Source organism: Sinohyriopsis cumingii, chromosome 3 (assembly GCF_028554795.1).
Source record: "Sinohyriopsis cumingii isolate HCF-2022 chromosome 3, ASM2855479v2, whole genome shotgun sequence".
Taxonomy (NCBI): domain Eukaryota; kingdom Metazoa; phylum Mollusca; class Bivalvia; order Unionida; family Unionidae; genus Sinohyriopsis; species Sinohyriopsis cumingii.
In genome coordinates, this window is record NC_142963.1 from 48,745,524 (window position 1) to 48,769,374 (window position 23,851).

At 35.3% G+C, this 23,851-nt stretch overlaps 1 protein-coding gene across 1 annotated transcript; it reads left to right on the forward strand.

Annotated features, from left to right (window-relative positions):
* The first annotated feature begins 622 nt into the window (after positions 1-622).
* On the forward strand, positions 623-18,120 carry LOC149802818 (small ribosomal subunit protein eS24-like). Its single transcript, XM_089952265.1, has 6 exons — positions 623-685; positions 4,980-5,048; positions 10,959-11,168; positions 15,560-15,676; positions 16,839-16,851; positions 18,038-18,120. Exons 1-5 carry the CDS (start codon positions 683-685, stop codon positions 16,845-16,847), a joined length of 408 nt encoding a protein of 135 aa, XP_089808391.1. The 5' UTR covers positions 623-682; the 3' UTR covers positions 16,848-16,851; positions 18,038-18,120.
* The last annotated feature ends 5,731 nt before the right edge of the window (positions 18,121-23,851 follow it).

Consider the following 23,851-nt stretch of genomic DNA (forward strand, 5'->3'; position numbering starts at 1 on the left):
TAGCTGTAACCCTCGTGTCATCATCATCATCATCATCATCATCACAAACAACATCATCATAATAGCTTCTTCTTCGTGATCTTATGACAAATAATCGCCTCTTCTTCGTTATCTTGTGACAGTTCGATGTTGCTACATGTTTCTTGGTACTTCATTTCTACTATGTATAATTTCTTACTTAATAAGTCTCTTCTCTCTCTCTCTCTCTCTCTCTCTCTCTCTCTCTCTCTCTCCTTCCTTTGTTGTTCATTCAATCTGTTTTTCTTCATCTAAGTTACAAATATATATTCCGTTATACATTTCTAACATTTAGAAAATATGAATTGTTTGTACAATCCGAAACGTATATATTCTACAAAGATCATGATCGGAATACAATGTTTGTATAAAGTTTTCTTTTGTTTTAACTCTTATCTGGCCCTAAAATCACTGAAAAAAGGAAGTGTTCCGTGCTGTTTATGTTCCATTGATATTACTTCATTGTTTTTCGAAATTTGATTTATCAATAATAACGAGCCTTAAATGAATATCTAACAAAATTAAAAAGAGATTGAATAGAGCAAATTATTTAAATAAGCCCTACTGTAGACAATATAAAGGTAGGACAAAATAGAAAGGGGTGATTATCGTGTACGACACCGACTACGACTTCCTTTTCCTGTCGGCCAATAAAATAGTCAACATGGTAATATAACTGACTGTCCGTAAATCGAACTTAATCAACATCATCGTCATTATTAGATATATATAATCGGGCATCCAACGTTTATAAAAGTATATTAGGCTTATAGGAATAGTCGTAGTTTTCGGTGAAATGGGGTTAACTTGAAATAAAGAATGTAAAATTAACGAACATGTACACAAGTTGTCCTTTGGCAGATAAGTACAATTCTCGTATGGAGGCGCAGATTAGGGTGGTACAAGCAACATAAAGAACAAGTAAATAGTATAGGGGACGAATTTAGCACATTTGCAGTTATTTCTATCGTAAACCGGAGGAGGGATAACGTTGATAGTTATTAGGTCAGTTTTGACAGCACCGATCCCATCTCGCTGTCGAAATGCTGAACAACTGTATAGAACGGATTAAAAGTATTGCAAAAGCAGCAAACCTTTACATTCTTCCAGAGCACATATTTGCCTCTTGTTATCTTTGGCCAAAATCTGTCGACAATATATGTCCACGTTTTACAGCCTATGCTACTTTTGACCATTACTACACCGTTTTGTTTATTTGGACACGTATTGGAGTGGAAGGTAGTATTGCAGCAAGTATTCGAGGACCCATACGCATGTCGGGGACATCGTAGATATGGATCTGAACTACTTGGACATTAAAGATCAGCTGATGACTAGTGGCGGAGAACAACCATTCAAAGACTGTTGGTGCTGACAATAAGGAGCATTGGGTCACTCACAATGAAATTACTTCAACCTTTGTATCCAGATGATAGTAAATTTCTCTAACATTGATCCATGGCATTAAATCCTTTGCAACACTTGCTTTTTAGGATTAATCTGTCAGAATAGAACAGAACACTCATGTATACAGCAGCTTTTGACTTCATTGGAACCGCTGGAGTATGTGTAGTCCTACATGTAAGACCTGATGCTGATATTTATGTTTTGGGCATCGGGGGTTTTACTGCCTAACTAACAGCGCTGTGTAGTATTTTGATGTCGACTAACATCGTAACGAAAGTAAAATTTTCAGGAATGTATAACACAACTGGCAACTAAAATCACTGCTTTTCTACAAAGTAAGGTAATAATGTTTTAGTCAGACTTACTATGATGTCTTTTCTCTAATAAATTCAAATTCTCACAAAAGAAATGGACCTGTTTTCAAGTTTCATTGGCCTACATTTCAGTTGACTGGAAAGCGATGAAAGCCAGGAATGCCGAAATCGGGTTAAGTAAAAAATATTCTGTAACGAAATGAATAAAAATATAATATGGCTATTGGAACTGTAAAGCAATGTTTTGTTTCGTTCAAGAAACGTGTCCGCCGCATGAACCTACTTAAACGTACTTTGGCATACCTCGACTACTGTCACATTGCAACAAATTCAAATGTAAACGGAACATGAAAAGGCATCCATTTGCTAGTGTCATATTTTCATTCCGCCAGGATAAAGACAGCACAGTAAATATATTAATTACACATAAATTATTAGAAGAGTGTCGATATATGCTGCCAGATGTGTGAAATTTTTCTGAAACTTGACTACTCATTCCGATGTCAATGCCGTTATTTGGATAGTAAGACATAGCACCTAAACGAAATCAACATGTGCTATGTCTTACATGAAGGACTAGAGTATGTGTGGAAAACAGGATCACCATAAGGCGAACATCGCACCACAGTCATCAAGCTCAGGACCAAGCATTGGTCAGTTTCTGCTGATAATATGCCTTGCTCAGCAGTTAAGGCACATTGCTTTTGCCTTTTTTGTCATGGATAATAGAAGAGGCATTACACTTGTATGGATATGAAGTGCAGTTAAAGTAATTTATGATAATCTGTATTGTCTATGGATTGGACTGTTAGCATTGATTTTTTAATTTGGTTCTCTGCTACCAGTCATGTCAGAGAAAGAACAAAAACGAGGCAGAAGACAACATTTTGGTATAGAAAGACATGCTAGAAAGTAATGCAAATTCAGTTTAATGAAAAATTACCTTCCTAATATTTTTTACAATTGTTTTTGCTACTTTTGACCCTGCTATGCACAAAGAGAGTTTGGTTATAACATTTTTCAAAGTTTGGAACATTTAATTGTACGTATTCATTTACTAAAAATTATATTTTTCCAGAGTTTATTTTGGTATGATGTGAAATAATCTATCATATGGAAATTTCATACATTGATACAAGTTGTAAACAAATTTGTAAAGATTCAGGGTAGCGAATTATGCAGCATGTTTGTTGAAATAAACATTTGCTAAAATGACTTCTTGAATAACACACATGATTTTTATCCATTTTAAAGCGGAATTCCACCTTTCTCCTGATTTGAATCCGATTTTCTTGATATAGTCCATTTTTTATCATCTCTGATCCGGTTTTTTAAAAACAGTCTGTTCATTCCCATTTCGCAATGACCCTTGTAACATATTCATTCCATATATTAATTGGCTCACGACTCTCATAAAGAGTACTCTGATTGGTCAGAAGTTTAAATTCATCCAATAAATCTTTGTGTAATGGAAACTTATGGCAGTGGAAAGAAGAAGTGTGCTTGCAAAGAATGGCATTCCGAGTTGTTGAGAGAGACCATGACACGAGAAGTTTAGATAACGATTTAAAAAACATGGAAATGGGAATGGCTGGAGCAAAAAGTCGACAGAAATTTAGTTGGTCAGTTTATAAGAAAACTGAACGCTAGAGGACTGGCATTTTGTGACCTCTGCTCTAGGATAAACGCGGTTAGAAGTGTTTGGAACAGCATCTACAAAAGAAGCTGCATATGGAAAAATTCAAGCTCAGAAGGCATCTGGAAAAAAGTGCAGTTCATTACTATAAGAAGAAAGATTTCTTGCATGTGTATTTGAGAAACAGATGTAGCTCTCTGTCAGAATATGCACACTGTATCTTGCCTATACAAGCTCCATCTTGAAAGGAAAAAGGCTCTCATTGAGAAGGAAAAGAAATGATTGCACATTGAGCCAAAAAGGAAGGCTAAAAAAATCTTTGCCAAAGCCGCAAAAAGAGCTCGACTGGCATATCAACAGATTGTGTCTGTTGGAGAAAAAGACAAGTAAATGTATGGGATTATTTGTATATAGTCGTGTTATTTTGCAGATTTGTTATGAAAAGAGAGCAGTATAATATTTTTGCTGCAAAAATTGAGAAATTATTTTGACTTCATTACTATGTGAACACTGACAAGCACATGAAATAACTCGAGCACCATTAGTATTGGATAACAAATTCATGTGACAATAAATATTGTGAAATTATTCAAGTCAAGTTGAAAAGTTTTGGTAAGTTTGTTAGTTTTTCAAATGATTATTTTGTTATATATTATGATCATAAGTTGCACCAGGAGAAGTTTTTTATGATTGTAAAATGCATTGTTTTTAAACTAGTGAATGACTGTTCCTGTGGCTTAGTGGCTAGAGCTTCCACCTTGGATGCAGCAGGTCATGGGTTCAATCCCCTGGCCGAGTCATACCAAAGACTACAAAAATGGTACTAAGAGCTGCCTCACTTGGCGCTCAGCATTAAGAGGTTAGTGTTAGGACTGGTCGGCCTGGTGTCAGGATAATGTGACTGGGTGGGTCGTCATGCTACATATCTGTGACATGATGCCCCATTGCTAAGCATTATTATAAATTGCCACACTGCAGATAGTGATATGACTGACAAATTGTTAAAGCTACGTTAAAATTCCAAATCACATCATGTCATGCTTTCTCAACCTTTGACCTGTGGGTGGAAACCAGAGCCAAGTACCTTTTATAAGGAAATACAGTTGTCTTTTGACCTTCTGTCCATTAGCACAAGTTCTTTATCACTACACCTAATAGACTTCATTGATGATTGCCATGACACTTTACACACACATGTTCATCCCACTGTGAAGTTGGTTCTTAAAAGTGCTGTTCAGACTTTGACATGACAATCACAGCCATTTTGAAAATGTTTTTACTACTACTTCTGAAGAGATAGTCATATCAACATCCACATTTGACTTCTCGTGATGTTTAATTGGCCCTAAATGAAAATGGTGCCAATCTGACATCCAGTATTGCCATCTTGGTCAAGGGTTTTCAGCAAAAGACTTTTCATGATGTCTTACATTGGATTTCTGGAAATTCTTTTCTGGCAGCAGCATCAGGCCATGATATGGACTCTTGTTGTTGTTGTCAAATATAGAACTGTAGACTCTTGAAAATTCCTTAGTATAATGAAAGGATGGTAGGAAGCAATGGGGCTCATTTTCCATGTTCTACTTATATCTCTTTCTTTTCAGAGTGAAGGAACGGCAACTATCCGTACCCGAAAGTTCATGACGAACCGTCTGTTATGCCGAAAGCAGATGGTAAGGAACCTAATTTTTTTATTATTTACAATGAAATACGGATTCAGAATATTTCACATTGACCTTTTACAAGAGTTAACTTTTGAATGTTTTTGTGGCTGCAGGGGTAGGAGCAGTGGTGTATAATTTAGCTCATGGAACCTGCATTGGCTGAGTGGTTACCAAGCCGTATACAGCCCTATGATTGTGGATTTGAATCCAGTCAAGCTTGGGTAGATTGCCGTGGTGTGCTACTAGGCAGGGCAATTTATGCCCATTGTTTTGACATTAGTCTTTTATGTGCTTATGTGTCATTGATACCACTCTATCATTCAGTCAGATTTAGTCCTGGTAAAGCATACAAATTTTTGTTTCAACAAGTACAGCTAGCAAGACGTAAAGATCACTTTAGTACATGAGCAACAGACCTTCATAGCAATGTTGCTGTTTAAGTAACACTAGAGTTTGCTTCATATGTGTCTGTTATTATGCAAAATACATGCCTTTTGTATTAAATTAATAAGAATTGTCAACAATATTGTCTATTATTCACAAAAATAATGGATAAATGGGGGGGGGGACAAGTCCTTGGATTCATAAATGCTGTAGTTTTCATTGAAAGGTAGAAACGTTAGAACGCAAAGATTAAGTTCCAAGAAGGAAGAATAGTGGAGGTTTTTGTGTGATGCTCAAGTATGGAAAGGGTCCTTCTGAAATTTAAAAGCTGAAGAATATGTTCCAAAAACAAAAACAATTGGAGGTTTATGTAATGTATGTCGAACTTTATAGAGTGGCAAAATGCAATTTAGAAATGCTTTTTAAGAAAATCATATGTATCTTTTCATATTGTTCAGTACATGTTCCTTCTCAGCTTGCCATAAAAAAAAACATGGAAAAACGGTATTGGCCTTTTTTATATATCGTGTGAGCATGATCAGCTCCTAATTTTGTGAAGTCAGAAAATGCAATATTGTAGTTGAACATGCAAGTCAAGTATATGGGTATGTATGAAATATTAAGTAGATTGTTATGTATATTTAATTTATATTATTTATTGGCTTTTTTTTTATGATTGTGTTGTATACATTTGTGTTTAGTACTATGTCCAAGATCATGTTCATATTCTTCCTGACGAGTGAGATTTATTTTGTAAACAGTATAGTAGCTAAAATTTCTCTGAGTGTGGATTAAATATTCAGATCATTATCAATAGAGGTTATGTTTATTTGGGTCTGGGTCTAGAACATCTGATTTCCACTTGAAAATTCCTAAACTCATTGACAACTTTGAATGTTTGAGAGAGAAGGCAGACCTACATCCAGGCTCTATTGTGCCTTAGTTTTTTTTGTTAAATGTTGTTTAATCGAGAAATTACTCGTTCTTGCCTTAACACCTTGAAGCAGAATCGATCTTATTGTTGTGTTCAATTTTTCAGTTGGGTGGAATTATCATTCATATTATTATGCACTGGAAATACAAAGTGCTCATCAATAATATTCATGGACACAAACATTAATTTGTAATTATAATAAATTCAGACAGTGTCATTTTTGGACAGTATTATTGTGATACATCAAAAGACGGACAGTGCATCATCACACTCCAGGACATTGGCATATTACCATATTAGACTACAGGTACATCAACACATTCAGTATAGGAACTTATTTGGAATACCAAAGGAACTCGGAATTGGAACTTCATGCTATGGACTTGTGATAGAACTTTTAAGACTATGTGGGATTTAGTTCACAATATTGTACATTCTTTTTTATATTTTCACTTTGTATTATAGGGAAATAAATTATTTATTGTATTTTACACAATTTGTTGGGCTTTGCTCTTTTCTGTTAATTAAAGACCACAGTCATTAGAAGATAAGACATAGGCATACTTATTGCCATCATTGCCATCGTTATCATCAACAGTGTTGTCACGAGAAGTTATCTAACATTACATATTATAATCGAAATTGTGAGACATAAGTTTTTATATTTTAATTTGTATATTTATTAAAGAATTTCAAGTCCTGTACTTTGATCTTTTGGAAGGTTTTATCCTCCTTGGAGTTTGTTTCCAATTTTTTATCTTTGCAATTTTATTTTTAAGTATCCATTGATTTAATTTTCAGGGGTGGGGGTGGGAGGGAAGCCAGGGATCTTCTTTTTAACCAGGATATTTTGTTTTTCCTTTTATTTTAAGATAGTGTTTTCTTAACTAATATGAAGGATATAGTGAGTTCTTTTTTTGTAAATAAATCTGAGCAACAATAATTTTCTCAAAAAGAAATCTCCCACCCCATCTGCCCAAAAGTAAATGGTTATTACCTGATACATACATTTATTTACCATAGTGCAAGTCAGATGTTTTCACAGCATCCTTGACTCATTAGAGCAATCCTGTCCATTCATGTTTTCTTCTGTCTGGCACACAAACTTGTTAATACAACTAGGCAGTGCAGGGATGGTCCTGGCTTTTAAAAAGCTGTCACCAAAAAAATCGCCAACCTCAATATTTTGTCGCCAATTTTCAAAAAGTGTCGCCAAAAACAGTAGTGTACATTTTTCCAATTGTTAGTTTAGTCTATTAATGTAACAGGCAATGAAAATTACAAAAGATGGTTTAGTTAATAATTTAATTACAACAAGCATTAACAAAATGTTACAAAGTGTTACATGAAGATCCGTCGCGATTTTAGGGCTGCCCATTTGTTGAATGCAGTGACAAAGTCTAATTTTTCACATCTGTACATGCTGATTCTCATTAAATTCTCGAGAGATGAGATGCAGAGCTTATTTCTGATGTCGGTTTTTATGAGGTTCATCTTACTGAATCCACGTTCACAGTCCTCAGTGCTGACAGGTGACACCACTAGTCTCTCAGCAGCCCCCCCCCCCTTTTTATGGCTAGCTTCACAAAGCTTGTAGCGAATTGCTTCCTAAATCCCAAGAATGATCACTGAATGCTGTATAAATTTTCTTGACAAGAAAAATAGGATCTCCATTCCCACGAATGAAACTTACATGAGTCAACACCTGGCAATATTGGACCGTATATATAAGCATAAATTCACACCCAATTTAGGGATTCTTTCACTCCTGTATTTTGAGAAATAAAAAATTATTATTAATTATGCAAAACTGTTTTTTTTTTTTTTTTTTGCTATTTCTTGTTTCGGAGTTTAAGTCTCTGCAGCCGTAACACGGGACTGATGGCAAAAGGAAAAGATCAAAGAGTAAAATGCTGCACTGGTGACAGATGTAATTGTGATTGAGAGTTTTTCCATTTGCTTTCTATTTATACACAGTAGTTGGTACTTCAAAGGTTATCAGTTTGCTATGAAGGTTCAGCAAAACTATTGTATTGGTATATGTATAAAAAAAAACAGAAGGATTAGCCATACAATTAATTGTATCTGTTCTATTTGCGTCTTCAGAAGTCGGTCAGTTTTAGGTATAGTGCGGTAGCATGATTGACTGTATCGCAGCATACAGTACTCAGCCCAGATGTCAGCATAAGCAGATTATGATGTAACAATGCACTGTAAAGATGGGGTTGTCAATAAGAACAAAGGATCGTTTGTGTAACAGATTGATTCCAATGCATTGCTTAGTCAAGTTTGTGGCTTCCTTTCATTCTGCCTTTTAATTTATCCAGTCCATATCCATGATTGTATGTACAAATTAAATAACCAAAAAGTATGTCGCCAAAAAAATCGCCAGATGGGATATTTTTGTCGCCAATAAGGGAAAAAAATCGCAATTTGCGACATTGGCAAAGCCCAGGACGATCCCTGCAGTGTTTCAAATGCCTATCCAACTCTATTAGCCGTATGATGACATCCTTAAAACTTTTAGTCGTCATTTCAAATTTTATATTGCCAGTCCTAATAAATAATTTTGTTGATATTGGTAGTGGAAATAGGGAATTACAGATAGAAGATGGCAAAAAGCAATGCTTCGGTGTGTTTGATGTAATCATGGTAACGTCACGGAAAAAAGTAACAGAAAACACAAGCCTTGAACAGTACCAATCGAATATGGGAAACAGTTCTTGCTTGATGGTTAGATGGACAAAGACTTCATTTACTGCCAGGTAATTTGGATTAACTCCAAAGAACAACAATGTATGCATCCACTACCCTTACTTCGGCACTACAGTGACAATTTGCAACATGTATGTTAGCCTGGTTTACGGTCTTTAACAAAGTCACTATATCCTTCATTTACCAACTTTACAAACCTGTAGCCACCCTTCATTTTGAAACTGTTAGGTTTTTTTTATTACTGTTAAAGTGGTAATTGTTACCAATGATTACATAAAGGTTATTTGTGCCTGTCTCTGTTCTCACAATATGATCGTTTATAGTGCTGGATAGACTGGTCCCCTGTCCCACTTTAATATTTTGGGTGTTAGCTACATAGGGATCGAGAATCAGGTTAAGTTCTGGAACAATCTGCATGTACTTTAGTCTGGTTTACAGTCAGTCATATATGACGCTACAAGCATGACCTATAAAATGTCTGAAATGGTAGCCAGCCTTTTTTTTTTTTTTTTAAAAAAAAACAGTATACCAAGGACTAAAGAAAGGTAGCTGGTGTTTATCCCCATTTTTGTGATGCAGCCATATATAGCAGTGTCAAAATGCATATTTTGCAAAGACAGACATCATGGTTACTGGTCATTTTCAGTAGCTGGTCTCCCACGACAGTGCATTTATATAAAATCAATACATGCATTATGTTTGGTTGTACATTGCAGGTGGTCACTTATAGCAGAGGTTGCTCATAACAGGTTTTACTGCAATATCAGTTTTTTTGATAAATAACTCTGAAACTTGATACGTAACATGGTTATCATCAGATCTACCTGTTCCCAAAAGTACTGCTCTTGTGAGTTCTTTTTCATGAGATTTTGCCTATTTGACTAGCTGCTGACTATATTGCATGAAAGAATCTAAATAAATTGTCTTAGTTTCCATAAAAAGCCTTGAAGCCTGCGAAAGATGAGCATATTGACAAAATTATTTTACTCCTTTGATTAGAGTTACTGAACTTTTTTTTTACTTGGAGCCTGATGTACGACAAAATTTCTATATGCAGCTTGTCTCAAAATCTTACGTGGATCACCATGAAACCTAGGAAGGTTTTGATCACCATCAGAAAATGAGCATATTAACTGAGTATTGTGCTTCTCTGATAGAGTTATTGCCCTTTTTGACAGTCTGATTTAGTTTATGACAAAACTTATAAAATGTAATTAGTGGATTGTAACTACGTACATGTTGTGGCCATCATCTGAAGGTGTGCATGTTCATAAATCACTGGTGGTCTCTCAATTTTTTGCCATTCTGTACTGCAACTGAATGCAGTGCAAGAGACAATCTTTTGAATGAAATTTGTCTTGCTGCTTTTTTATAATCACTCTGAAACTTGGCATGTATTATGGTCATCACTTAAAGATGCCCATATTTTAGTCTCTTACTTTTAGTACATGTTTTTGCAGTACTTCAAGCTAGATGCAGTACACAAGTTTTTACAGAATTGCTGTAAGACATAAGTATATGCAGTGATCATAAATGTGCATGTTGACATCTTGTGCACTTATTATTTTTGAGAAGAACTGTGCACTTTGTTTAACTAAAGACTTGTGTGAATTGAGGGTGGGATACAGTGGGCTGGGTTATATTTATGTTTGCAAGACATTTCTCCAGCTTAATTTGCTTCTGTGCCATTTTTTATAAAGTAGGATGTTTGAGTTGTAAATATACTTAACTTTTGTACTGTGAAAAATGAGGTTTCCCAAATTAAGTGTTGTTGAGCTTAGATCATGTGATGACCTATCACCTTGTAATGTGCTTCAGGGCATTGCATGAGAGATCTGCTATGTTCATGATGCAGGTTTCTAAAAGATTTTATTTTGTAATTCCAGGTTGTAGATGTCCTTCATCCAAGCAAATCCTCAGTTGCCAAAACAGAAATTAGAGAAAAGCTGGCTCGTTTGTACAAGACCACACCAGATGTGATCTTCTGTTTTGGTTTCCAGACGCAGTTTGGTGGTGGAAAAAGTACTGGGTTTGCCCTGATTTATGACAGTCTCGATTTTGCCAAGAAATTTGAACCCAAATACAGATTGGCCAGAGTATGTACCTGTTAACTTATATGATATTAGGGCCAGGTGAGCTTATGGCATGGATTTTGATCCATTGTGTGACTTTTGCCATTCAGTCTTAGTTATTTGAAAGTTCTCAAAAGAGCAAGAGCATACAATTTAAAGCAACATTTAATTAAAAATAAAACCTGCTAAAGAGAATTTGATTAAATTTGATAAACCTCCTGGCATGGATGGTTTCTAGATTTTTGCAAATTATTTTGATCTGCTGTCAGATATGACTTGTTAAAATACTTTTTTTTTTTTTTTTTAATTTCATGATTTCTTTTGCAAAACTGCTGAACAGAATTTGACAAAATTGCATTGAAAACATTATGGTAGGGAGGACGTTGAAGTTTCTATTAATGCAGCTTGCACCTAGGATGTGAAATTCCACGTTTAACACAAAATCTTAATGACTGCCACACAGTTGTAGTCTCCTGCACTCAAAATGGTGTAAAATCAAATAAGCATTGTTTTAGATTTTTATAAAGCCTGCATTTATTCTTCAGGTTTTACCTGGGAGTCGATGCTGGCTCTTTATGGTAAAGCTGTACTGATTAATCGGCCATACTTATAATCGAACCCATTATTGGAGCAATCGGTATCGGCAGAAATAATCGGTGTTGATGTAAACAAATTTCCAAAATATAAATTTAATCATAACATTCATCTTGACATGGCTTGAATTTTAAATCAGAATTAAATAGTGGAAATTAAGGAATAAACATATGATTTGGGGGTTAATTGAAATACAGTATATTCTTAAAAGTTGTTGTTGTTGTTCTAGGGTTTAACGCCATTTTTCAGCACAAGATAGGCTATACATGGCGGCCAGTATAACTGGTGGAGGAAGAACCCTGGAAAACCCAGGGAAGAACCACTGACCCACGAGAAGCTACCAGCAGGCTTTCCCACGTACTCACGTTAGCCAAGCCTTGCACTCGAACCCACGCAGACAGAGGTGAGATGGCAGTGATCTGTAACGTAGAGCGCTTTAGACCACTCGGCCACTCGGGGCCCCCTATTCTTAAAAGTAAATACTTTTTAACATGCTGTAAACTATCGCTGATTGTCTGCTCACAACAAATTATCAGTACCATGCACTCATCCCAATCACATCAGCCAATGAGGCCTTGTGTGGCTGTTGAACTTCAAGCATATACATTACAGGGATGGTCCTGGCATTTAAAAATTTGTCGCAAAAAAAAAAAATTGCCATTCTCAATATTTTGTTGCCAGTTTTCAAAAAATGTCACCAGAATAAGTAGTGAATATTTTTCCAGTGCTATTAATGTAATAGGCAGTGAAAATTGAGAAAGATGGGATAGTTATTACTTTGTTGACAACAAGCAATACAGCCATAATATTACAAAACAAATCATTACATGACTGTTTTGCCCTGCTTCCACAGTCTTTGCATTGCGCATCACCGTTAGTGCATAGTTCTAACTGTTGTCATCTGAAATAAATGCGTTATCAAACTTAAAATATCTACTTTCCTACAGTCTCTCTTTTTTAATAGAAACATCAGGTATTAAGCAAATCTATATTATGTATATTATTTTCCAAATAATAGTTTTGTAAGAAACTTTATTTAGATAATGACATTTTAATACTAAAACCATATGATCATACTTTGCAATGTAAGATAATTGGTGTATAATGTGACCGTTGATTTCACACATTCAGGAATTAAATCCCCCCCCCTTATGGCTAGCTTCACCAAGTACATCTCCATCAACCAGGAGTTCAGAAATTAATTTTGCCGCGCTTTACATGCTTTGCTAGTTATTGAACTGCTTCCTGAATCCCAGGAGTGATCACTGAATGCTGTAGATTTTTTCTCGACAAGCAAATTATGATCTCCATTCCCACCAAAGAAACTTACATATGTCAACTTGACCTGGCATTACTGTACCATATATATAAGCATTGATTACCATCATTAAATTAAAAGAAGGAATGAAGAAACATCACAGAGCATATGTGCCCCCCAAAAACTAATTCGGAATAAATATGCTATTTAGTAAAGAGTTTTATTTGCATATATGTGTTAACAATAAGAAATAAGGTGGGATATAAAATGTGGGAAATATTTATCACATGTTTGGTAGATTGAGACCACATTTGAACTGTTAACATAAAACTGCACCAATTTTAGGCATTGTTAGTTATAACTAAAATAGGGCATGGTTTACTTGTCAATCAAATGCTAGTGATTTCACTAAGTGTAGAACAGGCGGTTTCTTGAAATAATCGGTATCGTCAATTTTAATAATCGGCTATACATGGTATCGGCATAATTGGCTAAAAGTGACATCGGTACAGCTTTTCTTTATGGAAATATCAATACCCAGTCAACAACAAAACATTGCAGAGCATCAAATTGGCTGCAACACTATATATACAACCATACTAGTTCAATGCCAATTATATCCAGCTGCAGTACCAATAATTAGATGTTGCAGATAATAAAAGTAAAGGCTACATTCGTACCAGCTTTTGTTTCAACTTAAAATGGGCATGCTTTTCATTGCTGTTATTGAGGAACTAATGTCAGTCAACAGTGGCATCAAGCCAGTCTACATGAGTAAGAAGAGAGATGTATATAAAATTAAAATGTTTTGGGTTCTGCAGACTGGTTGCAACTTTACCAAGGAAACTGTTGGAATGTTTTATGATTCAAAACTAATCTAGTATTGGACCATTTATTATTTCAGTGTTTTCTTCAGGGCACATGATCGCAGAAATCATTGCTGAATTTAATCACCCCCCCCCCACTCCCTTTAAAAAAAGATAAAGTACTTGATATTTGCAAAGTTTACTACAAGTCTAATGGATGTGACAACATTTACCAAATCCTGGACCTACATCTCCCTTCAGGCACTCTAATCAATTAAACTGATCTTGACCTTATTAAATTACCAACACCGTCTATGTTGTTGACCGCTTTAATGGCAACCATACACTTTATGGTTATAAAGATAACGGCCTGAGAGAAGGAAGACAATAGAATTTGTTTCTAAACACAGTCTTGGTTAGGTTAAAATACGGTTAACATTGAATGCTTTCTCTTTATTTGCATGCAAGTAAGATTGAGTCACATACCAGGATGCTGAAATTAGGATAGATGTTTGCCATGTCAAATATGATCCAGCCCATTCAGATGTCTGCGTGAAGTTTGAATTGTAAAAATGAGACACTGCAGAAACAGGCCTAGAATTTAATATAACCTTAATTGTAGCAGGAGAAATATTCTGATAAATTTCACTAGTCCTTGGCACAAAGCAGTGTCAGACTCGTATCTGACACTTTTTTTCTAATATCACCATGTTGTATATTATTTTAGAGTACAAATCTTTGCTTTAAAAAATCTCCAAGGTGTTTCTAAAGTTAACTAGCCAGTCAAATAGATAGTGAATTACAAGACCAGCAGTCAACCCTTTTCTGTATAGTAGCTTTTTCACCTGGTTTCTTTTTTGTGTTGCTCACAGTGTCCATGTATGAGCACTAATTCAAGTTTAGTGTTAGAAGAACCCGGAATGAAACTTGTTGTTTTGCCCTGTACATATTTTTCAAGAACTTTATACACCAATTACAATGGGCACCATTATTTTCATTAGGAATAAGCCATTAATTGTTTTTTTGTCCATGTCTGCGTGAATGATCATTTACACTTTTCCATACCCTAAGTATTGTTTCTTTCTTTGAGGCCATTCAACATATTTTAAAAATTACACATTTTTATCTCTACTGTTCATAGACCAGAAGACCCTATGTAATGAAATGTTGTCTGTCATCTATTGTCCATCCGTCCGTTGTCACTTCTCCTAATAAACTATTTGGAGAATTGCCATGAAACTTTACACACATATTCATCCCATGGTCCTAAATGAAAGTGATGCTGTGTGCTCATCCTGAATGACCAGCATTGTCCATCTTGAAATTATGTTATTGTTTCTTCTGAATGAATGGTCAGCATGATAATGATGTCTAAAGACAATTGGTCCTAAATGAAAATGGTGCTGATCGGATGTCCACTTAGGACGCTGCAGTGGCCATCTTGACAGTCTTGTCGCTAATCCTGATGAATGGAAAGTCGTATTGATATATGGTTTTAACTTGAAAACTATCTAGTTGATTTTAAATGAAAACTAGTTTTGAGCCATGTAATATACACACATCTAATGTTGTATACATTTATTAATGGCTCCTTACAGCACAAGTACTGATTGGCTTATTGTTTAATCTGTATAAACAATTTTAATGCTGATATGTAGACAATAACCTCTACAACATATTCTTGGCAGATATGTTTGGAACATTTATTTTAAGAATAAAATGAACATTATCTCTGTGACACTTTGATTTTATTTCAGCATGGTCTTTACGAGAGGGGTAAAGTGGGTAGGAAACAGAGGAAAGAGAGGAAAAACAGACAGAAGAAGGTCCGTGGTACAAAGAAGGCTAAAGTGGGGCAAGCAGCAGCAAAGAAGGTTAGCTCAAAATATTGCTCATGCAAAGGTCTAAAATCAGATGTATTATTTTATACCCTGTATTTGTGTTTTGGTGGCTTTGGATATGACCTCACCTTTTGAAATTACAACATTGGTGCACATAATGGCCAGTTTGTACAGCATCCAGTCAAAATTAAGTTGTTCAAAATTGAGCACACAACTTGAATGGACTTACAGATAAGCCATTTTTCACTGCTTGTGTTTGTACAAATGCCTTTAACTCTGATACACCTATAATGGCTTCCATATGGTACGTAGTCATACTTTTGATGTAAAACTTAACTAATGTATCCTTTCGAAGTCAAATGCCTCCACCATTTCCAGCTGATGTACAATGCACCGCTGATATGCATTATTGGTTAGTTGACATTATATACTAAGGGAGGCAGTTCGTGAAATCCAATAGTTGCCACTAGGACAAAGCACTGAAATATCTGTTCGATCCACCAAGGTGTAAATAGGGTTATATCAGCACCTTGACTTGTGAAGATGTGTTTCCATCAGGCAGAAAATGTATGCCTAAGGTACAATTGTATGTCTGAGTTTCTTTTCGTGTTTGCCTTGGGATGATTAAGCTTACCTCGTAATTTGGTACCATTACTACTATGTGTTAATGAAACATTTTGTCATTTTAGTTAAATTTGTTTAGCTGCAGCATGCAGCAGGTTCCAACTTCATTTCCATTATGTAGCATATAAAACAAATGAACAAAATTAGACTGCCTGTGGTGGCTCTTCTACCATGTATTGTCTCCCTTAGACCCGATAGTAGAGTAGTTCTGCGTATGCTTGTTTGCAAATAAAGTCCAACTTCAAACAACACAGACCCTGATCTGCCTTTGCATAATTCTACTGATTACTCCAAACAAACTACTTAGACCCAGATTTGATCCTGCATTACATGATGGCAGATCTGTGTTTGTGAATTCTACAGTCTAACTTACAAGCACGTGTACATTGAATGTATTGTGCTTCTGATCTTGATAAAAGAGCAGCATAAGGAGATAACAAACAATAATGATATGAAATGTTTTTAATGTGATAACAAGAAAAGAGGTAATCTTTTAAAATAACAGTCTTCAAATTGTAATTTCAAGTACATATTTTACTACCATAATTTTTTTTCTTCTTTCTATTTACAGGCTGAGTGAGGAGGTAAGAATGTTTCTTTTTTTTTACATCTTGTGTTTTTGTTTCTTGGTAGTTATTTATTATTTATTAATTACTTTTATTATCAGTGTTTTCTCTAGGATGTACAATTTTGCAAATTTACCCTTTAACAATGACCAAGTGTCCAATATTCACACGTATGATTAACCATGAGGCCAGAAGAAGAAGAAGAAAAAAACGTGCTTCCAGTCAGCTGACCATCCCCTTTTCTCATCGCCAATCCTAGCCCTTTTTTTCCCCGTGGTGAAAAAAAAACACGTGCTTAAAAACTCATATTAAATATATGTTTTTAAAAGCAATGACCTTCTTACCTTAATTTAAAACGAGGGCACTAGGAAACATTGTTTTCATGGCCTGAACATAAAGAAGTATTTCCCATTTAGTAATATTTGCAAAGCTTAATCTGATCATACAAGTGCTTGACTTCTAGATCAGTGGCCGTAATCACTGCTTACTAAGTGACTTTTTGCAATTGAGCAAAGAATGCTTTCATTTATTGGCTAGTTATTAGTCATTTTTCCAGTTGCACTTGGCAAGGTTATGCAATAGTGTGCTTGTGGTTTTTAGTATTTAGTGCTACCTTTGCTGTTATATTAGATTATAGTGCATACAGTATTGTACCATTGTCATAACACATGATGAGTATCACTGTGTCATTATAAATAAATAAACTGCATTGTTTTATTGTTATTAAGTTTTTAGCAGATACATATTACATGCACATTTATTGAGATGTATGATATGTATATATGTTCTAATATAACAACTTATCTACTATCTCCCACCCCTGTTGTAATAAAAATTGGAAATCCCCCATTACAAGACTTAAGACCACTCGGCCCCTTCCCATACTTGCACAAACGTCAAGGTCACTGAAAGAAGAAAAATGTTTATTTTTGCATGATAACTTTAGTTCCACATTAGTCTTTGTGGACTTGCACATGGGTAAAGAGTAGCCTATTGGTTTGGGGTCAGAAGTTGATTTTGTCTTCATTGTTTTTTTAATCATAAATAAAGTAATTTGAGATGCATTTGAAACATATGTCAAGTGAAATCCGATACAACAAATTCCTTAACATTCACATGCTGGGACAGAAGTGATAAAAGAACAAGAGTTTGTGTCCACAAAGATTATTCGTATCATACTAACTGGGTTTTTCTTTCTTTTCAGTAATGGCCATCATTACCAGCTTTTTCCAGATGTGAGGATTGTACAGGGCTCTTTTTTTTTTAAATAAAGAGGATGAAGGAAAAGCTGTCATTTTTGTTTTTATTTATTTATTTGGAAATGAATTAGTATCTGAACCATACTGAGATCTTAAAGTACATTAAAGATGGCAGTTTTTAAGAATGAAACATACGCAGCAAGGACACAACATTATTTCTATGAATTCACATGCATGGAGAAAAGTGATGCATGAGAACTCTTACAAATTAGTTTCAAGTCTAGCATAAAAAAATGTTCTCTGCACAAGTTTTATTTAACTGTTACAATGCTTGGCATGATGAGCCGTGCTGCCTGTAGAGGTCTCACGTCACTTGTCACAACATGCCTTTTCTTTTCTTCAGGTGGATGACTGTTTACACATCTTGGTACATTGACTTAATAATATGGATGGTTGTAAAATTAAATTTAATTGGTATATTGAGCCCTGAAACAAGTATTCTGTGATAGTTTTAACCTTGCATTCCACAAGGTAGTTGTAAAAATGCATGTTAAAATATGGGGTACGTAGAAAATCCCAGATGGCTATCTGGAATGAGGTTCATATTCAGATGATGATTTCATTCAGTAAATATTGGCTGATCATAGCAATGATTTTAAAGTTCTGAAGTATATCAGATTATACGAGCAGGATAGGTAGTACTGTCAATATTGGTGAGTGAACCAGACAATTATGTTGAATGTGAGACTGCTCCAGTGTCCTAGTGGTTAGAGCGTCCACCTCTGATGAGGTAGGTCGTGGGTTTGAACCCCAGCTGAGTCGTACCAAAGACTTTTAAAAATGTTATTCACAGCTGCCTTGCTGGATGCACAGCATTAAGAGGTTTGTGTTAGAACTGGTTGGCCTGGTGTCAGGATAATGTGACTGGGTGGGACATAATGCTACATGTCTGTGTTAGACATTACTATAAACTGCCACACTGTAGGCATCATAGTAATATGACTGAAAAATATTGTTAAAGCTACATTAAAAATCCAAATCACACATTGAATACGAGTCTGATGCATACATTGCTGTTTTGAAATTGAATGTAAAAAAGTGAGAATTCCAAGCTTAATTACAATGCAGGCATTTTAAAAATAAAGTGGTTTTGATTTCTTGTCTCAGAACCACAATCAGTTACTATGTTCATTCCAAGTTGCATGCGCCGTGCATGTTATTAGCACTTTAGGCATGTGCTTATATATATATATATATATATATATATATATATATATATATATATATATATATATATATATATATATAGAGAGAGAGAGAGAGATGGTTTTAAAGGTTTTAAGGGACACTTCCCATTGCACAACAAAGCCTTATTATAGAACAACTGGCAAAGAAAGAAATAATGATAAACAGTTGCCACATTTTGAAGTTAGAAATCAAACCATTATTTCTGACATCCGTACTTGAATAAATTAAAAATCAAATTACTAGTCTTGACCAAAATGAAGACGCTGGACCCAATCAAATTAGTCAAAAACACTTAATAAACAGTTAAAGAAATAGCTGTGCCCTTCCAAAAATTAATACACAAATTGAAACCATTGTGATTGCCACATAGTGAAAGCAAACTAGTGTTTGGCCAATTTATAAGGAGACAAAAAAAGCTATAAATCAGTTTCTGTTGTGAGCTGCGTGTCCAAGGTTTTTAGAGAATATTATTTACAGGTATATAATGATTTGAGAGTTAAATATGATTGATTTTTTCCAAGCCATTCAACAACTAACTAATTGAACTTTATCACAAAATATGTTTTGCTCTTGATTTGAATGAAATATGTGTTTAACGATCCTTTATTTCAGAATATATTTTGATAGAGTATGGTTAGGTTATAAGTTTAAAAATATGTAATTGTAGTGAACTTCTCTCAAGGCTTGAAAGCTACTTGCCAAATCGCTACCAGTTTTCAATCGGTTTTGAATATTATCAAATATCGAGTGACTTATGCGCTAGGTCCTTTGTGATTACTTTTTTTTATGTCCGTGACATAGCTGACAACTTCAACTCGCTTGTGATGCTATTTTCAGATGCTTCTCTTGCGACTTAGGCTACAGACCCTTCACAAGTACAAAGGATTATGAAAGAGGATGGTTCTTTCTGGGGTTTTCCCAGGTTCTTCCTCCACCATCGATTCTGGCCACTCTTGCGCTGAAAAATGGCGTTAAACCCTACAACAACAATATACATTTTCTTGCAAAAATTGACACTTTGGACTAACATCTAATGATGCTAAAGGACTGACTCTATAAGTAAGATTATTAAGAACGCGTGTAAATATCTATATTGCACAAATCTAAATTCTGTCCCTTCGCCCATGTACGACCTGTGTTTGTGACTCTCCCAGAAGATACACTAAAGCTCCTAATCTCTATACCTTTGAGATAACATCAAATTCCACTCTCTGATATTGTCAAAAGTCACTTTATTATTCTACATAGAAAACTTAGTCACTCGTGTAGTTCCATCAAATCCGATCTTTACAGAGTGAATTTAGTTAACTCTACCATGTGTGCATGTGTCTACGACAGTGATGTTGAGCACTGTTTGTTCTATTGCCCATTACTTAATACCCAAAGATCTCTAGCTCTCTCTTTTAACATGCACATTGTGTAACTCTGGTTTTTGTATTGGAAGGTGAAGTCGAACTAAACTAAGAAACATTAGGTTGTATTCAGAAATATATCGACAAAACGAGACGTTTTTACTACTTCCATTTGAATTAAACAAATTGTACAAAAGTGACTAACAAACGCAGTCTTCTCCCTCACTAATTGCTGATTTAATTGACTACATACAGACTTAATGTGTATTATAGTTACCTTTGAAATGTTTTGTGTGCTTAAATGAAACTTTTTATCTTATTTTCAGATGTACTTCAATTATTTGTAAAGTGAATATCAATATTTAGGTCATTTATGTATGTTTTCATAAAGGACCTAGGCTAGTTGGACAATTTTTGCCCAGTGCCATATTTAATAAAACGACAGTAAAATGTCTCAAACGATTAACTTCGTTCTGCGCGAGATCATACGAGACGGCCTTGACATCGACTTCGAAATGGAAAATACAGACTTTGACGGTTAATTGTGTGCAATAAAGTATCAAAGTTGAAAGAAACGGGGACAGTTAAGTAGTAAAATAATACAGTACACATAAGCGCGAAATGATGATGCTAATGTATGTACTGTGGCATTGTAGATTATATAACTTGCAGAACACAAAGCAATACAAACTGAACACGTCCTCTTGCTCACTACGCCTCTCCTAAAGTTTTTAACTTGCCCATGAGCAAGGACTTTGCAAACTTGAATTTTCCCGAACTGAAGTTTAGCTTGTCCTGAGCGTTTGGCTAGTGGATTCGTTAAAGCCTGGATGGTGTTAATTTTTGAAAATGAAACGCTCTGTGTGGATACGTCGTATTGGTTCAGTTGATACATTTTCAGGTGATGGTTTTGGAGAGAAAAAAAGATTTGGCAATAACCTCGAGTTTGTCATTGGTATTTGTCCTGTTTGGTGTTAGTTTTTTGTGGGTATTAATTTGTCATCTTTCATCCGGGAGGAGGAATGTATTACATGAGACTTTGTTTTGTATGACACGTCAGTAAATACAGGGCATGTACTAATGTGTGATGGTATTGTTTTGACGTGTTGGATAGTGCACAAATGTGTGTGATCATTCATTACCTATCCATACCAAGTTGCCTCCTCTGGTTGGTTTGTAAAAGTTGCATACTAAAGGTAGATGTGCATGGTCAATAAGTGATACTCTTCATGACTACCTCATACTTACCTAGCCCCTTAAACATCTGTATGCAATTTTTTGCGTAGGTCTTTTAGAGTTAGAACAAGACTTGGTTAGCTAAGGTAGGTGTTGACTCGTGGATTTCCACCATGATATATGCAAATAAGATCATGTTATTTTATTTATATAGCTGTAGACGCTTTTAATGCTACATCTTCCATATAATGTTCGGGGCATAGGGTCAGATTATTGCTAAATTCCAATAGATTCCCATAGGGTCATACTTAATGTTAAATTCCCATTCATCCCCATTGGGTCACGCTTAATGTTAAAATTTATAAAAGATTCCACAGGACCCTTAAGATGACCGTAAATCGAGAACAGTGAGATATACCGGGGAGTATCAAAAATGTACACCGATGTGCGCAAACGAGAGTGTATGCACACAATTTCACATTTTAAAATAGGGAGACTAACCTCTAGATCTTTCGTAAGTATCAGTATAGGTTTTGGGACAGATCTATCGGCCAACCAATCTATGGACATCAATGCTCTCTCTCTCTCTCTCTGAATGTCTGTCGGAGGTAATCAGCATCGTTTTTAAACATACACACACACGGTTTAATTAAAATCAAGTCCTGAGTTTTGGTGACAATCCCTTCTGTATGCGGCTTCACGTTTGCTTGGTTGGATTAAGACAAGTAAACAACAGTGGCATGTTTGCATATAATGTCGACACAAACAAGAAGGTAAACAACAAATTCCCGAATTTACCGCACGGGCGCGGTTGAGCTAGCAATTTTATGTCACTCCATTTTCATATAATTAATTAAATTATATATGGGTATATCTGATTGTACTTGGAACTCATGCAGAACGTGTTTTTCTAGTAATTCCATTTAAAATTCAACGAATCGAATAGTGGGGATTGTACTTGGAACTCCTGCAGAACGTGTTTTTCTAGTAATTCCATTTAAAATTCAACGAATCGAATAGTCATAGTAACGGATTTTACATGTTAGGTAACATGCATTCTTCTATGTAGTAAGAAAGTTGCTAAATTTCTATACAAGTTTCTAAAAATTTATGATTTCAAACTTAAATAAATATAGTACAATGTTAAGTTCACAAAAATACTATGTCTCAAGTTTGACAATAACTGATCCATTCATATTACATTGATAAGTTTTTAAGCGGTGGGTAAAATATGGCCCGCGGGCCTGATCCGGCCCGTGACCAGGTTTTATCCGTTGATTTACATCTTACGGTGTGGACTTAAAAATGGCTTATCCAGCCCGCGCTCTGGAGGAAGTTGCCCATGCCTACCTTAGAACCTGAATTTTCGATACAATATTTTGATCTGCGATATCTCATATACTCGTTCCTATATCCCTGGTGAAGTTTGTGTGGCAGCAAAAAAGTCTTTTCTCCTTTTAAAATGGAACAATGTCACAGTTTTTGTCCAGTTTGTTTCGTTACAGTTATGTAACAAAATATAGAAAAACTTAAAATATTATATTTGAATATAAAGACAAAATAATAAAGGTTCCTCATCATTAGTCTAAAACCATGTAACGGATCCATTACATGTATAGGTCTCTATCCGGTGCGGCTTGTTTGATCGAAATTCGCATGTTGGCCATTGTGTCTGGATTGGTTTTATTTTTCTGGGTTCTTTTGCTGCATAGATACATCCCCAAAACCAATCAGTCAATCTTAATTACTGCAAATCTATGTCGTTTGAGTGGTTAACATTTTTAACCAATTGATCGGCACTGATAGGTAATTTTATATCTATCCAGAAGTTTTGAAACATATTCATCTGTCAGTCAAGAAATAATTAAGTGGGTTTTGATGTGCATTAAGGCCACGCCCCTAATACATCACGAATCACTCCTAGACGCATATGGCAAGCAGTCGCAAGCCGTAACGTGGAAACACAGGTTTGACTAACTAAACTCGAAGGAGCCAATTAAAAGATACTTTTCAATCGTATGATCCCAGTAATGTGCGAAATTG

What these genes read in the sequence shown, in the direction of transcription:
- LOC149802818 (XM_089952265.1), top strand. An exon ending in TGTTATGCCGAAAGCAGATG is followed by an intron (nt 5,049 to 10,958) that starts GTAAGGAACCTA and finishes TTGTAATTCCAG; the next exon opens with GTTGTAGATGTCCTTCATCC. An exon ending in CCAAATACAGATTGGCCAGA is followed by an intron (nt 11,169 to 15,559) that starts GTATGTACCTGT and finishes ATTTTATTTCAG; the next exon opens with CATGGTCTTTACGAGAGGGG.